This window comes from Hyaena hyaena, unplaced genomic scaffold (assembly GCF_003009895.1).
Source record: "Hyaena hyaena isolate Hyena2069 unplaced genomic scaffold, ASM300989v1 scaffold_568, whole genome shotgun sequence".
NCBI lineage: Eukaryota > Metazoa > Chordata > Mammalia > Carnivora > Hyaenidae > Hyaena > Hyaena hyaena.
The window spans coordinates 710199-729461 of record NW_024081199.1 but is presented as its reverse complement, the minus strand read 5'-3'; the positions used below and the strand labels follow the sequence as shown (position 1 = coordinate 729461).

The 19263-nt window shown below is 37.5% G+C and overlaps 1 protein-coding gene across 6 annotated transcripts in view; it reads left to right on the top strand.

Moving 5' to 3' along the window:
- ACACA (acetyl-CoA carboxylase alpha) overlaps positions 1-19263 on the top strand; it is a 272064-nt gene that overhangs the window by 72709 nt on the left and 180092 nt on the right. For all 6 annotated transcript variants that reach the window (XM_039256323.1, XM_039256327.1, XM_039256326.1 and 3 more), the window contains 4 exons: positions 8750-8882; positions 11290-11428; positions 17521-17630; positions 18414-18495. In XM_039256323.1, coding sequence (XP_039112254.1) covers positions 8750-8882; positions 11290-11428; positions 17521-17630; positions 18414-18495 — 464 coding nt within the window. The remainder of the gene's footprint in view (positions 1-8749; positions 8883-11289; positions 11429-17520; positions 17631-18413; positions 18496-19263) is intronic.

The following is a 19263-nucleotide window of genomic DNA, read 5'->3' as shown; positions in this document are numbered from 1 at the left end:
CATGTTACTTCCATCATTTAGTCCAGCTTGGTCTTGAACCTTCTATTCCTTTTACTTGATATACAAGTTCTTTCTAATGTGTACTAATCTCATTCCTTTGCTACTATTTATATGCCAGTAACACCCATTATTTATGATATCCATCCCATACCTATCTTCTGATCTGACTGGTTATGTTCAGCTAATTATGTGAAGTCTTCATTTGAATGTCCTGTAGACCCAAACTTTTTTATTTTTTTATTTTATTTGTTTTTTTTTAAGTAAGCTCTTCGTCCAGCTTGTGGGTTGAACATGACCCTGAGACCAAGAATTGCATGCTCTATGGACTGAGCCAGCCAACCATCTCTAGACCTGAACTTTTGATTTCTCCCTATCCTCTATAAATTGATCCTTCCATAGTTTTCCACCTCTTATAAATATCACCTCTGGCCACTCTGCTTAAGTCAGAAACCTGGGGAATCATACTTCAGTTCTGTTGATTCTGTCTCCAGTATTTACTTCAATACATTCACTTGCCATCGTCTTAGTTTAAGCCTTAGTCCGTCAACTCTTGTTTGGATTAATAGAATGGTCATTCAGCTGGATTCTCTGCCCCCTGATTTCCTGTTGCACTTAGTATAAGATACTAAATTTTTTTTTAATCTTTAAATTTATTTTGAGAGAGAGTATGTGTGTGTGAGAGAGCAGGGGAGAGGCAGAGAGAGAGGAAAGAGCACTGAACAGGCAAAAAGCAAAATTAAACTAATTCCATTCATAATGGTATCAAAAAGAGCAAAATATTTAGGAATAAATTTAACAAAAACAGTATAAGACTTGAATATTAAAAATTATAAAACATTGCTGAGAGAAACTAAAGATGTAAGTAAATAAATGGAGAGATAGTCCGTGTTCAAGGATTAGAGGATTTAGTATTGTCAAGATAGCAATTTCCCCTAAATTGATCTGTAAACTCATAGTCCTTATCAAAATCCCAGCAGGCTTTTTTTTTTCTTTCTAGAGTTTGATGAGCTGATCCTAAAATTTCCATGAGAACCCAAAGGACCTAGAATAGACAAAACAATTTTCAAAAAGGAGAGCAAAGTTGGAAGACTTGTAACTACCTGATTTCAAAACTTATTATAAAACTATAATTTTCAAGGCCCCGTGGCATTGCTGCAAAGATAGGCATATAGATCAGAAGAGCAGAATTTAGAGTCCACAACAAAACCTTTATATATATGGTCGGTTGATTTTCAGAAGAGATCTATCCTTGATCCAAGGTTTCTCTACCTGGAAAAGCCCCAGTGTAAAACAGTCTCTCACAGTGTGTGCTGCAGTAGGACTGAGACTGCATTGCAATCAAGCCAGCTCATGCATCACTCTCTGCTGGATAAACTGCTACGTCATCCTGGGTGCTGGGCATGTTACAATGCTGGGATCATTGTGGGCTTCTAGTTGGATTTTGTGCCAGGTATGTGTCTGCTTTGGACACTCACTATTCATGGTAGATTAAAGTGGGGATGCTTTGAAGTTGGAGGAATGAATGTGGCTTTTTTATTTCTGGTGTTTTAATATTACAGAAGGATTGTGAGCAACATCCATAAAAGATTAGAAACTCAAGCTTTGTTTTTGGATCTGCGTGTGCTGTGTTTGTGTTCGGTTGTTTTAGAAAGTTCCCTTTGGTAAAAGGAAACACAGACTTGATTACTGAATGTACCTTTTTAGTATATTTTTCTGATACAATTGAGTGAAAAATAGCCTGTTTTACTCTATACCCAAGGCTTTATTTGTTTTTGAATGTTGACCTTATATAACAAAGGCAGAGAATGATTCTCTTTTGGAATCTGCCGACATCTGGAGACACTTAGATATGTGTAAAACCAAGCTGCTCCTACAGCTGTGGTCACTGTAATTATTCTGAATAAAGACCTCAGTGCTCTTTGAGACCTGTTATTCAGAAGAGTCATATAAATAGGAGGGCTTCTCTGCATCAGCTTGGGTCTTCAAAGGAAAAAGTAAACTGGACTAAACTTTATTGAACATTGGCATAGCGTGTAAGAAATGATGTTTTCTAGACCAGAAAACAACCAGGACGTACGTTTTCTCTTATGGCTGGTGGTCATGTTGAGTGGCCTGGTTAAGTCTTTTCAGGTTGAGTCGTCTGAATGTCCTAAGGATCAGGGTTTGTTTGTCTTAATCATGTGTTTTCTATTTGATCATTTATCTTCTATCTCTCTGCCTCAGGTTATTTGTATATTTCTGTTTTGGAGGGTTTTCTGGAAGATCAATAGATTCTCAGCAAAGTTGTTAACAGATTATTAACTATTTCTATCCAGCATTTTGGTGGGAAAGAGTTTTTCTGTGGTACATGAATGAAGTTACCACATGACTCTGGTGAATTATACTTTTCCTGAGGATTTATCCTAAGAAATTCTGTTCTGTAGATTTAAGTCTCTCCCATTACAAGGGAACAATAGTGTTAGCATCTGTTTTATTAAAAGCTAAAGTAGGACTTTGTTACTATATAACATTCAGCCACTATTTATTTTTTAAAAGAGATCTATTTCTGGCTCATTTGCTTCTATAGCAATATCCATGTCCCTAGCCTTTCTAAGCAGGTTTTTTTTTTTTTTTTTTTCCTCCCCCTTCCTCTTCCCTGCTTAATCTGGGTCAGACCTCTGTGTGTAAAATATTTGTCTGGGCCCCTTTTCCTTTCAAGTTTATCCACATCTTCTCTATATCCCATTCGTCCTAGTTCCGTTCTTACTTTCAAGTTTGGGTGAATAAAATCTTAGATTTTGTTGCTTTACTTAAAAAAGGTTTTTGCATGCATGTATCACTACTTTGGGCTAAAAATTAAAATTGTGGCTCACACTTAATTAAAAGTTCCTCAGTAGTGGGATGTCTGTCCTTTCTGCCTGTTTTCTTTACTGTCTGACCTGTTTTTCCCCTTCTTGCAGTCTGTTAATCAGTATTATTTGTTTTGATTGGATCTCAGAAATTACCCTACTTAGGTGGTGCTGTCCTCCTCCCTCTGGATTTCATGACCTCATTATTCTCTTGGCTCAGTTGTCCTTGTAGACTTCGTCTTCTTTTTGCCCTGGGCCCTCCCTGTCATGTGCTCCTGGCAGCCAGGAGAGGCTTGTGGAGCTTTTCTCTGGTGACTGTCAGAAGAAAGTGACTGTTGTTGAAACATGTTTGCTGCGGCTCATGCAGAGCTGAGATCTGTTTTCTAGTTATACAAGCTTTTCTATTTCTCCCCCTCTCCTCTTAATCCCCTTGGGAAATCAACCAATTCTGTGTGTGAACCAAGTCTGGGGAGAAAATACAAAAAGGAGGAAAGGTGGGGAAATATGGAAACTGGGTACAAAGTAGACAAAAAGACTGTAGTTTGAGGCCATCAGGAATACTCTAGTCTGACTGAAGCAGGGCCAAGAAGTAGCAGAAGGCACAGTATCTCTTGTCCTCCTGGGTTTTAAGCACCTGCAACAGGAGACGGACTGCAGCTTGTATTTACAAGGCTGAAGCCTGAAGAAAAAGCTTCCATTCCTTTGCCATCTTGATATGGAGGGTTTTCCAAAGGAAATGAGATATTACATGCTTCAAAGGTAAGTTTTAGGGTGCCCTATTTGGGCTATATATATCTTTAAAAAACAGTAAGGCTTTAACGGCTAAGCCCTGGAACTTATAGGAAATTTGATTTGGTGATTTTTTTGTACCTATAAGAAACTTTTTAATTTTATTTAAAATTTTATTATTATTATTTTTTAAATGTTTATTTATTTTTGAGACCGAGAGTGCAAGCAGGGAAGGGGCAGAGAGAAGGGGACTGAGGATCCAAAGGGGAGCCTGCTCTGATAGCAGTGAGCCCGATGCGGGACTCAAACTCATGAACTGTGAGTGAGATCATGACCTGAGCCAAAGTCGGACACTCAACCGATTGAGCCACCCAGGAGCCCCAGAAACTTTTTTATTTAAAAGAAATGAGTAGGGGCACCTGGGTGGCTTAGTCGGTTAAGCGTCCGACTTTCGCTTAGGTCATGATCTCGCGGTTCGTGGGTTCGAGCCCCGCGTCGGGCTCTGTGCTGACTGCCAGCTCAGAGCCTGGAGCCTGTTTCAGTCTGTGACTCCCTCTCTCTGACCCTCCCCTGCTCACGCTGTCTCTCTCTCTCCTAGAAATAAAAAAAAGAAATGAGTAAAAACTCTTATATTTGCTCCTGTTCTAAGCCTTTCTTTTACATTCAGAATTTGAATCAAAGATACCCAGGCACTCATGTGCTATTGTAGCTGTATTGAAAAAACCCACCCCTGCACAGACCTTGCTGTGCTATTCTTTCCTTAAGGGATCTCACTCAGTTAGCCACATTTGCTCACTGGCTTTGGCTGGTTTTTCAGGAGTGAAGTCTCTTCACCTATTGCAAATGGAAATACCAATTCTGTGTAGTATGAAAATCCTTCTGAAAAGTTTTGAGAAAACTTTTAAAAAATGTGTCTCTGGGGCTGGGAAAGGTGCCTGCCAACATTGTCCTGGAATGTGACAAGGGGCAGCCAGACTGGAGTTGTTGAGGGTGCCAAGCTCTCTTACCCTGGGATCTTTCTTCTTCCTACTGGTAGAACTTGGGGCTGAAGAGGAAATGAGTCTGACCCTCCTGGCCTTCTTCAAGCCTCTTGCAGTTCTGTACTTCTCCATCAGAGGAGTAACATGAAAGACCTGAATGATGGGCTTGATAGCAGTCATTAAGGGCTCCTCCATTATCTTTTTTTATTTGCTTGTTTTTGCAATCTAGAGTTTTTATTCTGAACAATATTACCTGAAAATTAAACTGGACCTTGGTGGAAACAGAAAACTAGCAATAAATATCAAGTTGACAAAATTTGTCTATAGAACAGTTATCCTTTCCTTTTCCTTTTCATTTGACCTCTTCCACCCTTTTGGGGGAAAAATCAAGTAAAACTTCCATGAGTGTCAAATAAATAAAAAAACATTTGAGCTATTTTATCTATCTGTAGAAATACACACATTCATAATGTATATATATAATTAAAAATGATTTTTGACACATGGTGGCTTAGTTGGTTAAGTGTTCAACTCTTGATATTGGTTCATGTCATGATCACAGGGTCATGGGATTGAGCCCCACATCAGGCTCTACATTGAGTATGGAGCCTGCTGGGGATTCTTTCTTTCCCTCTGCTCCTCCCCTGCTCTCTCTCTAAGATTTAAAAAAAAAGATTTTTATGTATGTAAAAGCATTTTATGGAATACTGTTTTATTGTTTATACATATAAAACAATCATATATATACACATATATAAACAGAACACACATATATATATTGCACACACACACACTTGCACGTGCACGTACACGCACACGCGCGCGCACACACACACACACACAGAATTTTGTTTCTCTGTGGGCAAATGTAACAGGTAATCTGTCCGCTGTTTTCATGGAGGCGTCTTTCCTGGAGCAGTCTGTCCTCCAATTTGAACAGTCATTTAGAGAATTCATTTCTCTTTGGTATTGGTTCCTCTTGCTTCCCTTTGTTTCGTTTTTCTTGGTTTACTCATTCCTTTTGGAAGACAGCATTCTCTGATAGCTTCCTGAGAAAAGATAGATGAGAGGTATAGATTTTGAGATCTATTCTACCCTTGTTTTCAGCATGGTGCCTCACTTCAGAATATTATAAGGGATCCCATTATTAAAAGTAAGACATAGTTTTGTTTTTCTCCCCTCTTTGATGATAAATGATTCTCAGAACTCACTAAACCTTTGATAAAATCTTATGACCATTTACTTCTCCTCTTTAGTTTTATCAATAAAGACTTTGCTTCCTTTCTTCCTTATACTCCGGTAGCTCCTTATTGATTCTAAGTTATAATTTACCTATCCCTTTGCTCCCTCCCTAAATAACTGACAGCTGATCTCTGAGGAGTGTGTGTTTAACTTTAGGTGTATAGAATTATATAACATAATCCTTCATGGCACATTCATTGGTCCATTTATGGTCTACTATTATTTATTTTGCTAGTTATTTTATTATTTTGAAGAATAATGTAAAAAGCATTTGAAAACCCACCATCTGTAACAAAGGTAGGTTCTTGACCATCACTTCCATCTAACTATATGACCTCTTCTCCTTAGTACTTCTCCCTGCCTTCTCCCACCCAGATGATCATTTTCCTTCATCACATGTTCATAACATTTTTTCATCTTCTTGTTTACATAGTTTTATTGTATCTATATGTATTTCTTATATATGTGTATATATATATATCTAAAATATATGTATATATTTTAGTTGTTTTAACATCATGATATGTTTTTAAATTTATAATCTGTACATAATCTTTATATATTTTTGGAATTCTGGATACTTGACCGAGGTCTCCTGTTATTTCTAATAATATGCAGAATCTTTTGTGTTTTCTGTGTAAATGGTTATATCACTCACAAATATAGTTTAATTTCCTCCCTAGCAATCCTAATGACTCTAATTATTTTTTCTCAATTTATTGTGCTTGCTAGGAAATCTAATCCATTTATGGATTTTCTAAAACTAAACCATCCTTGCATATCTGGGACAAACTCAACTTGGTAATGGAGTAACTTTTTAAAGTAATATTTTACCCATCCTTGCACCAATACCCTACTATTTAGAATATTTTATTCAGGAATTTGCATTTGTAGTCATGAATACAATGGACCTGGACTTTTCCCTTAATAAGTGACATATTTGTCTGGTTTTGGTATCAGTGTTACTCTAGCTGAGGAGTTTTACTTCTTTTCTTATTGTTTGGAAGTTTGGTAAGCTACTGCCCTTAAAAGTTTTAGAGAACTTTTATTTTATTATTTTTTTTATTTTTTAAAGATTCTTTTTTTTCCACCGCTGAGCCCTTACAATTTTTAAAAAACGTTTATTTATTTATTTATTCATTTTGAGAGAGTGAGGGTGAGCATGAACAGGGGAGGGGCAGAGAAAGAGGGCCAGAGAGAATCCCAAACAGGTTCCATACCTAGCGCAGAGCCCAAAGTGGGGTTCAATCTTACGACTGTGAGATCATGACTGGAGGTAAAATCCAAGAGTCAAACATTTAACTGACTGAGCCACCCAGGCACCCCGAGAACTTGGTTTTTAAAACTGTCTGGACCTGGTATTTTCTTTGTGGGAAGATTTTAATCATATCCTTTTATTTTGAAAAGAAATTACTGCAGCATTGAGGTTAGAGTACAGGAGAAAGGAAGGACAGGTGGGAATTAGAAAAGAGCTACCCATTAAACAGTGTATGTAAGTGCTTAGTTATAGCCATTATCTCATTTAACCACCAAAACATCTTTTCAAAGAGAGTCTATCAGTCAAGATCCAGTAAGAGAAAGAGAAACTGCATTAGGTATTATAAACCAGTGGTCATTCAAGAGTGAGAACTGGTAGTAAGTTGGGTATTTTCTGGAGTAGCCCCAAAATTAATACTTGCAAGAAGCAGCTACTACTCTTAGGGCTGGGAGAACAAAAAGGAAGAGGTAGGGTTACCAGAACCTAAGAGCTTGACAGAAGGCCCGTCAGGGCTGATGCTTTCACCTCTGAGAATAAATAAGCGTTGAGTAGCTGGTGTTCAGAATGGGTGGAGGCCTAGCCTGACCCATACATGATTGATAGGCCCAGGCAGCACAGTCCAGAAGGTGGGTGAACATGGCAAGGCTGGTACTCTGCCAAGGAGCCACAGCCTGCTGCTACTGGTACTGCTGAGGGATGCAAAGAGGCTCCCACTAGGAATATTGAAAGATGCTAGAAGCTGGAATTAACTCTCTGTTGCTGTGGAACAATGATGATAAAAGTTGAAAAACAAAAATAAAATCCCTATTCTTACCATTCTGCTTTTCCATTGGCAGAACTGATTAGGTTTATAGAGTCTTAGAGCAGAGCATAAAAGGGTGGGCTTGGAGTTGAGAGATAGTAGGCAAATGACCAGAACAGTGTATACTCTGTGTATTTTGCAAAGAGAAAAAGGAAGCTGAGTAAAGTTAAATTATTTACTTAAGATCATTAGAGATATTAAGTGGACAGATCTGGTTTTAAACCTACCCCTATGCTTTTCCAGTACCATGTTTTATCTGTTCTTAAAACACCATTGATTGTTAGAGGCACCATTATTGTATGTACCACTGAGAAAAAAAATACTGCCAATTAAATAAAGCACACCATCAGTTGTAAGATACACATCAATTTCAGATATTTTTTAAAGTTTTTTTAAAGGAGGAATGTCTTAAAATTGATGGAATATGATATATTATTATGCTGCCTTGTAAAGTAGTTGGTTTTGAAGTTGTTGATTTTGAAATGCCTATGGAATATACAAAGAAACAGTAGGCAGTTAAAAGCGTGCATTTCATAAGAAGAATGGAGGTAGAGATACAGAGGTGAAGGTCATCTGTATTCCAGAATCATGACCTAATGACAGCCTTGCTATTTTCTTAGTTTTCCCAGTCTCTCTGAGTCTGTTATCTCTACCATCTCATTTCAGTCTGATCTTTTGCTTATCTCGAAGATATCCATTGGTAAACCTTAATATTATCTTTTATTATTCAAGAACACTTATTTTTTTTCTTAAATTTCCACAAGGGTACAGTTGAAAGTGCTGTATTATAAGTATAGTATAGTACTTATACTATAGTATAAGTATAGTAGTGAAAAGCAGACCCCCAGGCAAGATAGATGGTGTGAAGAAACCACATCTAGAGACTTTCATGCTTTCTCTATTTTTATAGGTCCAGCATGTCTGGCTTGCATCTAGTAAAGCAAGGTCGAGACCGAAAGAAAATAGACTCACAGCGAGATTTCACTGTAGCTTCTCCAGCAGAATTTGTTACTCGTTTTGGGGGGAATAAAGTGATTGAGAAGGTAAGTTATAACTTGCTGAATTTTTTTTTTCAAAGGACCTGAGATTCAATGCCTAGACATGTCTAGATTTGCTCAAAACCAACATTTAGTTTTAAGAGACTAACTGCCTTTTTCTGCAGAATTAACCTCTGCCTCCATTAGCATCCTGTTAATTTCACTATTTCCTGTGTATTTACCACTAAGGTAATTTAGGCACAGCTAATTAAAAGATGAAGTGGTCAGAAACGTCTTTTTATTTTTATTTTTTAAATTTTAATGCTTATTTTTGAGAGAGAGGGAGCGTGTGCCCATGCGGTCACAAGTGGGGGAGGGGCAGAGAGAGAAGTAAACACTGAATCCCAAGCAGCCTCCAGGATCTGAGCTGTCAGCACAGAGCCCAGTGTGGGGCTTGAGCCGACGAACTGTGAGGAACCCACGAACTGCGAGGAACCCACGAACTGCGAGGAACCCACCAACTGCGAGATCATGACTGGAGGCGAAGTTGGAGGCTTAGCCGACTGAGCCACCCACGTGCTCTGGAACGTTCTCTTTAAAAGAAGCTGTGGTTCACCCTCCTACACTGTTGGTGGGAGTGTAAACTGGTATAGCCCCTCTGGAAAACAGTGTGGAGGTTCCTCAGGAAACTAACAATGGAACTCCCCTATGACCCAGCAATAGCACTGCTAGGAATTTACCCAAGGGATACAGAAATGCTGATGCATAGGAGCACATGGACCCCAATGTTCATAGCAGCACTCTCTACAATAGCTAAAACATGGAAAGAACCTAAGTGTCCATCAACGGACGAATAGATCAAGAAGATGTGGTTTATCTATACCATGGAACACTACATGGCAATGAGAAACAATGGAATCTGGCCATGTGTAGCAACATGGATGGACCTTGAGGGTGTTATGCNCATGTTTGCACATATAGGAGGATTAGGAGGAACTTAACTGAGGAACAAGAGGGAGAAGAAGGGGGGAAATGGTGGGGGAAAGGGAGAGAGGCAAACCATGAGAGACTCTTGAATGCTGACAAAAACTGAGGACTGATGGATTTGGGGGGGAGGGAGGGATGGGCATGGAGGAGGACACTTGTGGGGATGAGCACTGGGTGTTATGTGGAAACTAATTTGACAATAAACTATTTGTAAAAAATAAAAATAAAAGAAGCTGTGGTTTTAGGGGATTGGGCTGCACAGATCTGAGAGGGTATGGGAAATTGTCTTGTGGGGTGGTGGTGAAGAGATACTATGTCACATTGGATTGAGAGCTGAGGGAGTGAAGGCTTAAATATTTTGATACACTGTGATATAATGGCTTCTACTGGGTATTTGAGATATTTAGAGGGAATATGCCATATGAGATACTTAAAGAGATTACAAATATTTTGAAATGTTGTGAGTAATTCTGTGCCCCTTTTATTTAAACCATGCTAGAACTGAAAGAATGACTTGGTTGAAATAGCTTGCAGTGATTGAAAGATTAAAGGATGGGGGCCTGTATTCCCACTCCTAAAAGTTTCATTCCAGTGGTGTCCTTCTGTTAATCTTCCAATAAAGATAGTGTATACCCTAGCCTGTGTTATCCTGGGGCCATGGTTGCAAGACAGGTCTGGAGGTGAAAGTTTGTTTACAGAGAAGTCTCAGGATCATTGATTCTTCTATTCTTCTTCTCGTAGCCGTTCTTTGTAAGGTAGTCACTTTTAAGGCATTTATGGTTTAGCATTTTGGAGAGAGGCAGTGGTTGGTGCCATGGTTCATACACATGTAAAGGACTCTGTGCCTTGTTTTACTACAACAGAGAATAGTGAATGACACTGCACTGTTTAGTCTTCCTCCATTCCTTAATAAATACATCACCCCTCCAAAGTTTGTCTTCTGTTCCCTAGTAACAGGTGTGGTAGAATAATTATCAAGCTCTCAAGATTTGAAAAATTGTGAATTTCCCCTTCAAGAAATTAAGTAAAAAAGCTGGCATATATTAAAATATTTGCTTGGCTAACATTTTAAAATATTCTTTGGTCATGTGGGAGCTGGTTCCTAACTGCCTAAATTAGCAACACATTCTTTTTTTTTTTTTTAATTTTTTTTATTTATTTCTAGGAGAGAGAGAGAGAGACAGCGCGAGCAGGGGAGGGTCAGAGAGAGAGGGAGACACAGAATCTGAAGCAGGCTTCAGGCTCTGAGCTGGCAGTCAGCACGGAGCCCGACGCGGGGCTCGAACCCACGAACCGCGAGATCATGACCTAAGCGAAAGTCGGACGCTTAACCAACTAAGCCACCCAGGCGCCCCCACAAATTCTGTATTGAAAATTTGGCTCTTCAGAGAAAGATAGGTTTACAGAAATGGTCTCATTTCTTTTTCTCCGCCATTGCCTGCTTCTTCTACTCTTTTCTCCAATTCCTGTCCCGCCACCCTCCCAGGTTCTTATTGCCAACAATGGCATTGCTGCAGTGAAATGCATGCGATCCATCCGTCGGTGGTCTTATGAGATGTTTCGAAATGAACGTGCAATCCGATTTGTTGTCATGGTCACACCTGAAGACCTGAAAGCCAATGCAGGTAAGTGATTAGCATTGAGAAAGCATCACCCTTGAGCATAATGCATTGAATAGCAAAGTCTTTAAGTAGGAGAATGTTAACTTAGGGGGAGTCCCAAACCTAAGGATTTCTTTTTTAAAGAGTGTCAATAATAGGCATATACAAGTGGTTGTACTATATTTAACCTTAACACTGATTCCTATGTTCTAAGTAAAATAAGTAGAAATTTAACTAGTGTTTATTGGGGTTTCTAGGTGTATGCTATTCGAGTGTCAGGTATTTGCTAATCTACATACTTTAGCATGTGTACGTGGAAAGATGTGGAAGGAAATGCTATTTCCCTTATGAGCAAAGCTCATCTCAGAAAATTTTAGAGAGTCTTAGGGTTAAGATTCTTTTTTACCCTCCTCCTGAGGGATCCCAGTAGGTTTCGTTCTGTAATCTCTTCTGCATATTCTCTCTACTCAGATGGTCCTCCATCTGAGAGTTGTAAATAAAGACTATCGGTATAGTTGACAGATATGGCTGGTCTTTCCTCTCTTTTTACCACTAAAGTATAATCTCTAAAGTAGAGTACTCATAGATAACATTAGCTCTTTGAAGAGCTATCATTTTAAACCTGTTTGGTGTGTATGTTCTTTCTCTATTGAGACAATGATATTAACTATTCCTAAGGAGTAGGGATTTTTATGTTCTCTTTTTTAGAAATAGTGTACAGGTTATTGGGAAGCATATATTATTATGTGAAATCATTTAGCTTGACCCTTTAACATCTCTGAGCCACAATTTTTGTTATCTGTAAAAGGAGGATCATAATACTTAATTCACTGCATAGTTATAAAGATGAAATTGTCTGTAATAAACATAAAACTACCTTGCATGATTTCTTTTCTCCCATGTATTTCTACCTGATGCTCCTGTTAATTCATTTATTCCTTCACTCAGTGAACATGGAGACCCATAGTTGAATAAAATGTGATCTTGCTCTAGGAAAGAAATAATTTCAGTACAGTGAGATAAGTACTATAATAGAAATATGCACAGGGTACTACAGGAACACGGAGTTGAGGCATCTTAACCATGCTCTTGGTGGCAGGGTTAAGAGAAAGTTCTCTGAAAGAAGATATGCGTAGCCAAGAATGAGTAAGCAATTAGCAGGATGTTCTAGGCAGAGTGTTCCAGGCAGAAAGAACAGTATATGCATATGTATGAAGGTGTGACACAGTGGTTTGGTGGAAACTACAGATGCGCTTGTTAAAGTACAAGATGTGATTTAATATTCTCAGAGGTAGCCTAGGTTTTCATCTTCAGGAGCATAGACTTTGTCTTTTTAGGGATGTGTGTGTGTGTGTGTGTCTGTGTTGGACATTTAAGGATTGGTATTTTAAATGGATTAGTTGTTAGTTTTTCTAATTTAAAAGTAGAAGAGTGTAATGAATCCCTTCCTATTTACCTATCATCTAACATCAACAGTTATCAACTCATGGCCAATCTTGTTTCATCTCTACTTTCACCTCCTCCCCCTGTTCACACAATTTCTAAAGCAAATCCTAGATACATTATTTCACATGTATCTTAAATTAGCATAAGAAACTAGATGGATAATTCAGATAGCATCTTGAAAGATCCATTTGTGGAAGGCAATACTAGAGAATATGATGAGGCTGAGAAGAGAAAGAAAAGGATGGTTTAGAGACTTAGGAGGTAAAATTGACAAGATTTGGTGATAGGGAGAAGAATTAATGATTACTGTTAGGTTTCTAATTTGGTTGAAATTAGATGCCAGTACCATCAACTAGGCAAAATAATAATGCAGCCAGAAGAGGCAGGGTTTTTTTTTTTTTTTTTTTGGCAGGGGGATGGGTAGACAGATTAGGTTTGGAGTACTTCTGGTATAAGTAGATCCTATAAATCCTGTAAAAAGTTGGATATATCCTTCCAGAGCTTAGAAATAATGAGAGCTAGAGACTAAGAGTCTAAATTATCACCAAACATGTGGTAGTTAACACCACACCCTGAAAGAATAGGTGGAAAATAAAGAGAAGAGGACTAAGGATGAAGTTTTATAGAAGAGTAAAATTTTAGGAATAGACTCAGGAAGATAGGCCCTTAAACAGTGGTGAGAAGAGATAATTGGAGAGATAGAAGAAACAGAAGAGAGAAAAAGGAAAAAAGAATTTCAATAAGGAAGGGTCAAATGTGTCAGCAGTCCAATAAATTAGGAATAGAACCTTCCAGTAATTAGGAAACCATTGGCATTTTGCAAGAATAGTTTCAGTGGAACAGTATGAGTGTGCAGACTGTTATTGGATGTTAAGGAATGAATGGGAAGTGACAATATAGATGAGTTTTTTTAAAGAATTTTGGTTGAGAAGGGAAGAAGAAAAGGTAGTAACTAAAGAGAAATACAGGGCCAAGGGAAGATTTTTATTTTTCAGAGTGAGAGACTTCGGAATGTTTATAATTTGAGAGGAAGGAGTCAAAGAGAAAGAGGGAAAGGGGTGGAAGTACACGGGGACCTGGAGGAGATGAAAGGGAATGCAGTCAAGAGCACAGGTAGACAAAAATAAGCATATTTCTTAGTATTTAGTGTGGAAAACAAAAATCGGTAATGAAGCAAATGTATGTGTACAAGGATCTTCATTGTAGTGTTATTTAAGATAATGAGAAACTGGGAGTAATTTAAATGTCCAATATGAGCAGATTAGCTAAGTATAATACACAACACCAATTCTGTGAAATACCATGCACACATTAAAAAATATTTCATACAATAACATTTATTGGTCTGAAAATGCATTCTAATAAATTGCTCCGTTATTTACTATTTTTGTACATAACAGTATTACCATAAACTTGGCTGTTGAAAACAACAGAAATTATCTCATAGTGTCTGTAGGTCAGAACTTGGCTTAGCTGGGTCTTCTGCTTCAGGTTATCACACGACTGCAGTCATTTGTCAGCTGGCTCTGTAGTAGTCTCATGTGAGGCTCGATTTGGGATGGACCTGCTTTAAACTCAGGTGGTTGTTGGCAGCATTCAGTTTTCTGTGGGCTGTCAGATTGAGGGCCTGAATGTTTAGCTGGTTATTGGGTATGGACTCCTTGTCATGTGGGTCATCCCAAAATGATTGCCTGCTACCTCAAAGCCAGGAAGGGAAAATCTCCTAGTAAAAGATCAGTTACTTTCTTATGTAATATAATCATAGAAGTGACAGCTCCCCACCCTTGCCCTATTCTCTTGGCTAGCAAGTCAGAGATACTGTTCACACCCAAGGAGAGGGGATTCTTTAAGGTGAGACTGTCTGGAAACTGGGATCATGGGAACAGACCGTCCATCATAATTGCAAAGAAAAAAGTTAGCCGGAAGGAGATTGGTAGCATGATATAATAGGGAAAAAGACATGTGCATAGTTAGAAAAAAAAGTTATAATGACATATACCAACAGCAATACTAGTTATATTTGGGGTGTTTTTATTTCTGTTTCTTCTTTTTCCAATGCGTTTATACAGTTTTACAAGTTCTTTAAAAGTTATTTGAAAAATAGAACTCTAGAAAGGATTAGGATACCAGTGGTATGGAATTAAGTTATTTTGGATGATTTTTCCTTTTTGCTAATCTTTCTATTATAATAGTTAATTATTTTAGTGGCTTTCTGAATATAATTTATGTGCCATTAAAGTTACCGTTTGAAAAGTACATAGTTCTGTGAGTTTTAGTAAACTTTTACCATTGTGCAGTCATTATGGGACTCCAGTGTAAGACACCATTACTTTTACAATTTAAAAGATTATGGAGAAGGAGCCTTAGATGGAAGAGCTGGTTATTAACAAGAGGAGAGGACTTTATCCTGAGTCCTGGAGGGGAGTGGGCCAACTTGACAGGTTAAGGGATGGTGAGGGTAGTAGTGATTGACCCAGTTGCATATTTTTGTATCATGAGAGGTGTAAGATTAATGAAAACCATAGTAAAGAAATGAGTGTTCTCCTTTGAGGGGAGTTTTGTTCATTTGTGAGTATTCTCTAGAATAGCATCTCTGGTGGTGATTATGGCAGTTGTGGGAACCAGAAGATAATGGAGAAATCCAAGCTGTGTGATTAAGATGCAATTTCTTTTTCTACTTACCAGGGCTTCTCTTTAGAGTCTTATAGTAATGATAACAGAAGATTGATTGTTATAGAACTCTGAACTGTTGTTGGTTGGTGATAGCTGTACCTTTGCAGATTCTGTGTGCGTGTGTGCGTGCGTGCGCACGTGTGTGTGTGATGTAGGTCAGCAATTAAAGTAACTTTTTTTTTCCTGTACCTAGGGCTACTGAACTTCAGAAAAGACTAAACCACAGAAGAAAAGTTAGATAGACTTGACTGAATAAAAATTTCTATTTAGGAAATAAAAAAAAGAAAGTTAAAGACAAATGATAATCTGGAAGAACATACTAGCAGCAAAGAATGTCTAACTATAATAGAGAAAATGATAGAAAAGGAAGAGAGAACAGGAATTAGGTAGATAATAAAAGAAGAATGAAAAAGGAACAGTAAACATATAAGAAATTTGATACTAATGGTAATCAAAGAAATGCAAACTCAAACAATAGTAGATGGGGATTTTTTTTAAGTTTATAAAACTGGTAAAATTTAAGAGTGATAATGCCTAATATAGGTGAGAGTACAATTTGTCATCCAAGTTGCTAATGAGAGTCTAACATGGTTGAATCTTTGAAGATGTGGATACCTTTTGACCTAGTCATTTTACTTCTAGGAATATATCCTGAGGGTATAATTGGACAGCAGTATAAGGACATTCATCATTCTATTATTTTAATATTTTCCAAATTATTAATGACTTATATGTCCATCACTAAGTTAGTAGTTAAATGAATTATGAATTGTTACATTTTTGAATGGTAGGCATTCATTGAAATATCAGGTCTATATTAAATGTATATAAAACATTAAATATATATTAAATATATCTCTATGTCGCATGGGAAGATACCCACAGTATATTGTTAAATTGGTTAACAGTTGATAGTTTCTAATATATGGGAGCGGGAACTCTTATCTTTGAGTGGTGGGATAATGGGCGATTTTGACTGTTAAATAGTATTATTCTCTTGACATATTATAATTTTTAAAAAATAATTAACATGCTTTCCCTTTTATAGTCAAAGAGAACAATAAACCTGTTTTTATTTTGAACAAACTATAGGTTATTGTATCTTACTTTGAATGGAATTTTTTTTTAGAAGGATATAAAACCTTTAAAAATTAAGAATAAGATAGAAGGAACGTTAATAAATATGGTGGAGATGGACCTTGAGCAAGTTATTTGACTGCTCAAGCCAATTTCCTGTAAATTAGGTGCCAATAATATCTATCACATATAAGATTTCTGAGTATTAAATAATATATATAAACTGCTTAATACAGTTGTATTAAGCATTGATAGTTGTTAATACATTGTAGCTTCTTTACTGTTATTGCCAGACTAGGAAGAGAGAGACATCAGGTGACAAATTTGAACGGGAATACTGAGCAAAAAAAAAAAAAAGAAAATGTAAGGAGGAAAAGAGAAGTTATCTTTTAAAAGTGTCTTTCAAATACATATTATCTCCAACATTCCAGATAAACTCTTTTCAAGCTCTTGGTATATACCTGTAACTAACCTTTCCTGTCCAGCCAGTCTGCAAACCCTTCAGGCTCTGCGCTCTTTCACAGTTTGTCAGAGCTCAACATCAGGAAAAGGGCTTTCTCAGAGTACAGTGCAAGTTAAAGATAAAGGGTGTCAGAGCTAAAACTTTTTATCAGAATAAATGTACAGAGGTCTCTAAGTGACACACTATCCTTGAAAGGTCTTAAAGGCCCTTCAAAAAGGTTACATTGTGAAATGTTTGAGAACTGTTGTTTGAGTAGAAGAACTTCCTGATTAGCATGTTAGCACCTGTGACTTAACAAAGTCAGAGCCTCTAACTAAATGGTCCTGGGATGTACGCCATTAATGCAGTTTGTCCAGTTGTTAACTGTGATGGTATTTGTCCTTTATGTAGTTTTGCTCTGCTCTTCTATTTCTGGAAATAAATCATGTGTTCTCTATTAATTTGCTTGCATTTTCAGAATACATTAAGATGGCAGATCACTATGTGCCCGTGCCAGGAGGACCAAACAACAACAATTACGCGAACGTGGAATTAATTCTCGATATTGCTAAAAGGATCCCAGTACAAGTAAGAGATGCCAGTGTGTCCTTTCAAACGAAATTTAGCTATTTTACTGTTAGACACCGGCTATCCAGAGAAAAACTTTAAATTTTATATAAAACATCTTTGTTGAAAATTGATAAAGCTTTTTAATGAGTATAACAGATGGGGGAAAAAGATGGAAAAAAATGAATGAGTCAAAAATAAACATAAAACAAACAGAAGGTTTGTAAGGGTCTTTCAGAGATTATTTATTCTATCCATTTCACCTTCAAACTCTCAAGTAAAAGTTCCTGTTTCCGATGGAACATTTTTAGCTTTGAATATGGTAGTATAGAAATAGATTATTTCTTCCCTATTATATTATGTTGGGAAGTTTAGGGTAAATGTCCAGAGAGGAGAAAAGTAGAGATGTATATGTCAGTATAACCACTAGATATAAATGTGAAGTTGGGTGGCCAAAGTAATTGAAACTGTGAAAGAAAACTAATATTTCTAGAAAAGGCTCTATAGAGTCTAGTTGGAAGGTTTTGAATTGAGTTTCCTAAAGAGCAACAAGACTAGCTGGATCTTAATATCAACATCAACTTGATTTTGACCTCTTCACAGAGGTTTTGACCCAATGGACTGCTTATTCTTGTTCTGTAAAATGTTTGCCAAGAATCAAGTATGGAGGCTGAATTAAGGATTAGACTGCTGTGGAGCTATTGTACCTCATAGTGTGGGGCCAGTCTTGGTAGAGAGTAGTACAGTTTATCATGTTATTTCAGTATGAATTTTAAGAAAGAATCATATTATCTTCCCTTATAGGCAGTGTGGGCTGGCTGGGGTCATGCTTCTGAGAATCCCAAGCTCCCAGAACTTCTTTTGAAAAATGGCATCGCCTTCATGGGTAAACCTTTCTAACATACTCTTCCTGTCTTTCTGGTTCTCTCTGTTAGTTTTGCCTATATTCCACTTTATATTCTGCTTTTCTTCTGTTTAACATGCACTGGGCTCTTATTTTTCATCAGTCAGACTCTCAGAGTAACCCTCTTCATTTCTTTCTCTTTTTTTCTCTTCCTCATTTTTTAATAAAAATAATTTATTGTCAAGTTAGCTAACATACATTGTATACAGTATGCTCTTGGCTTTGGGAGTAGATTCCCATGATTCATCGCTTACATACATCACCCAGTGCTCATCCCAACAAGTGCCCTCCTCAATGCCCATCACCCATTTTCCCCTCTCCCCCCAATCAACCCTCAGTTTGTTCTCTGTATTTAACAGTTTCTTATGGTTTGCCTCCTCCTTTGAAAGTATTTTTCTTCCTTCCCTTCCCCCATTGTCTTCTTTTAAGTTTCTCAAATTCCACATACCTCGTCCTCATTTCTTACATCCTACTTATCTTTCTTCATCATGATTGTCTTTTCTGTCCTTGGTTTCTTTTCCGTGAGATATGGAGGAGGCTTTGATTTCTAAAACACTGGCCTCCTAAAACTTTGCATTAACCTTAAGAAAATATGTAGACCAAGGACCTCTTTTTTTTTTTAATTTTTTTTAATGTTTTATTTATTTCTAGGAGAGAAAGAGACAGCGCGAGCAGGGGAGGGTCAGAGAGAGAGGGAGACACAGAATCTGAAGCAGGCTTCAGGCTCTGAGCTGGCAGTCAGCACAGAGC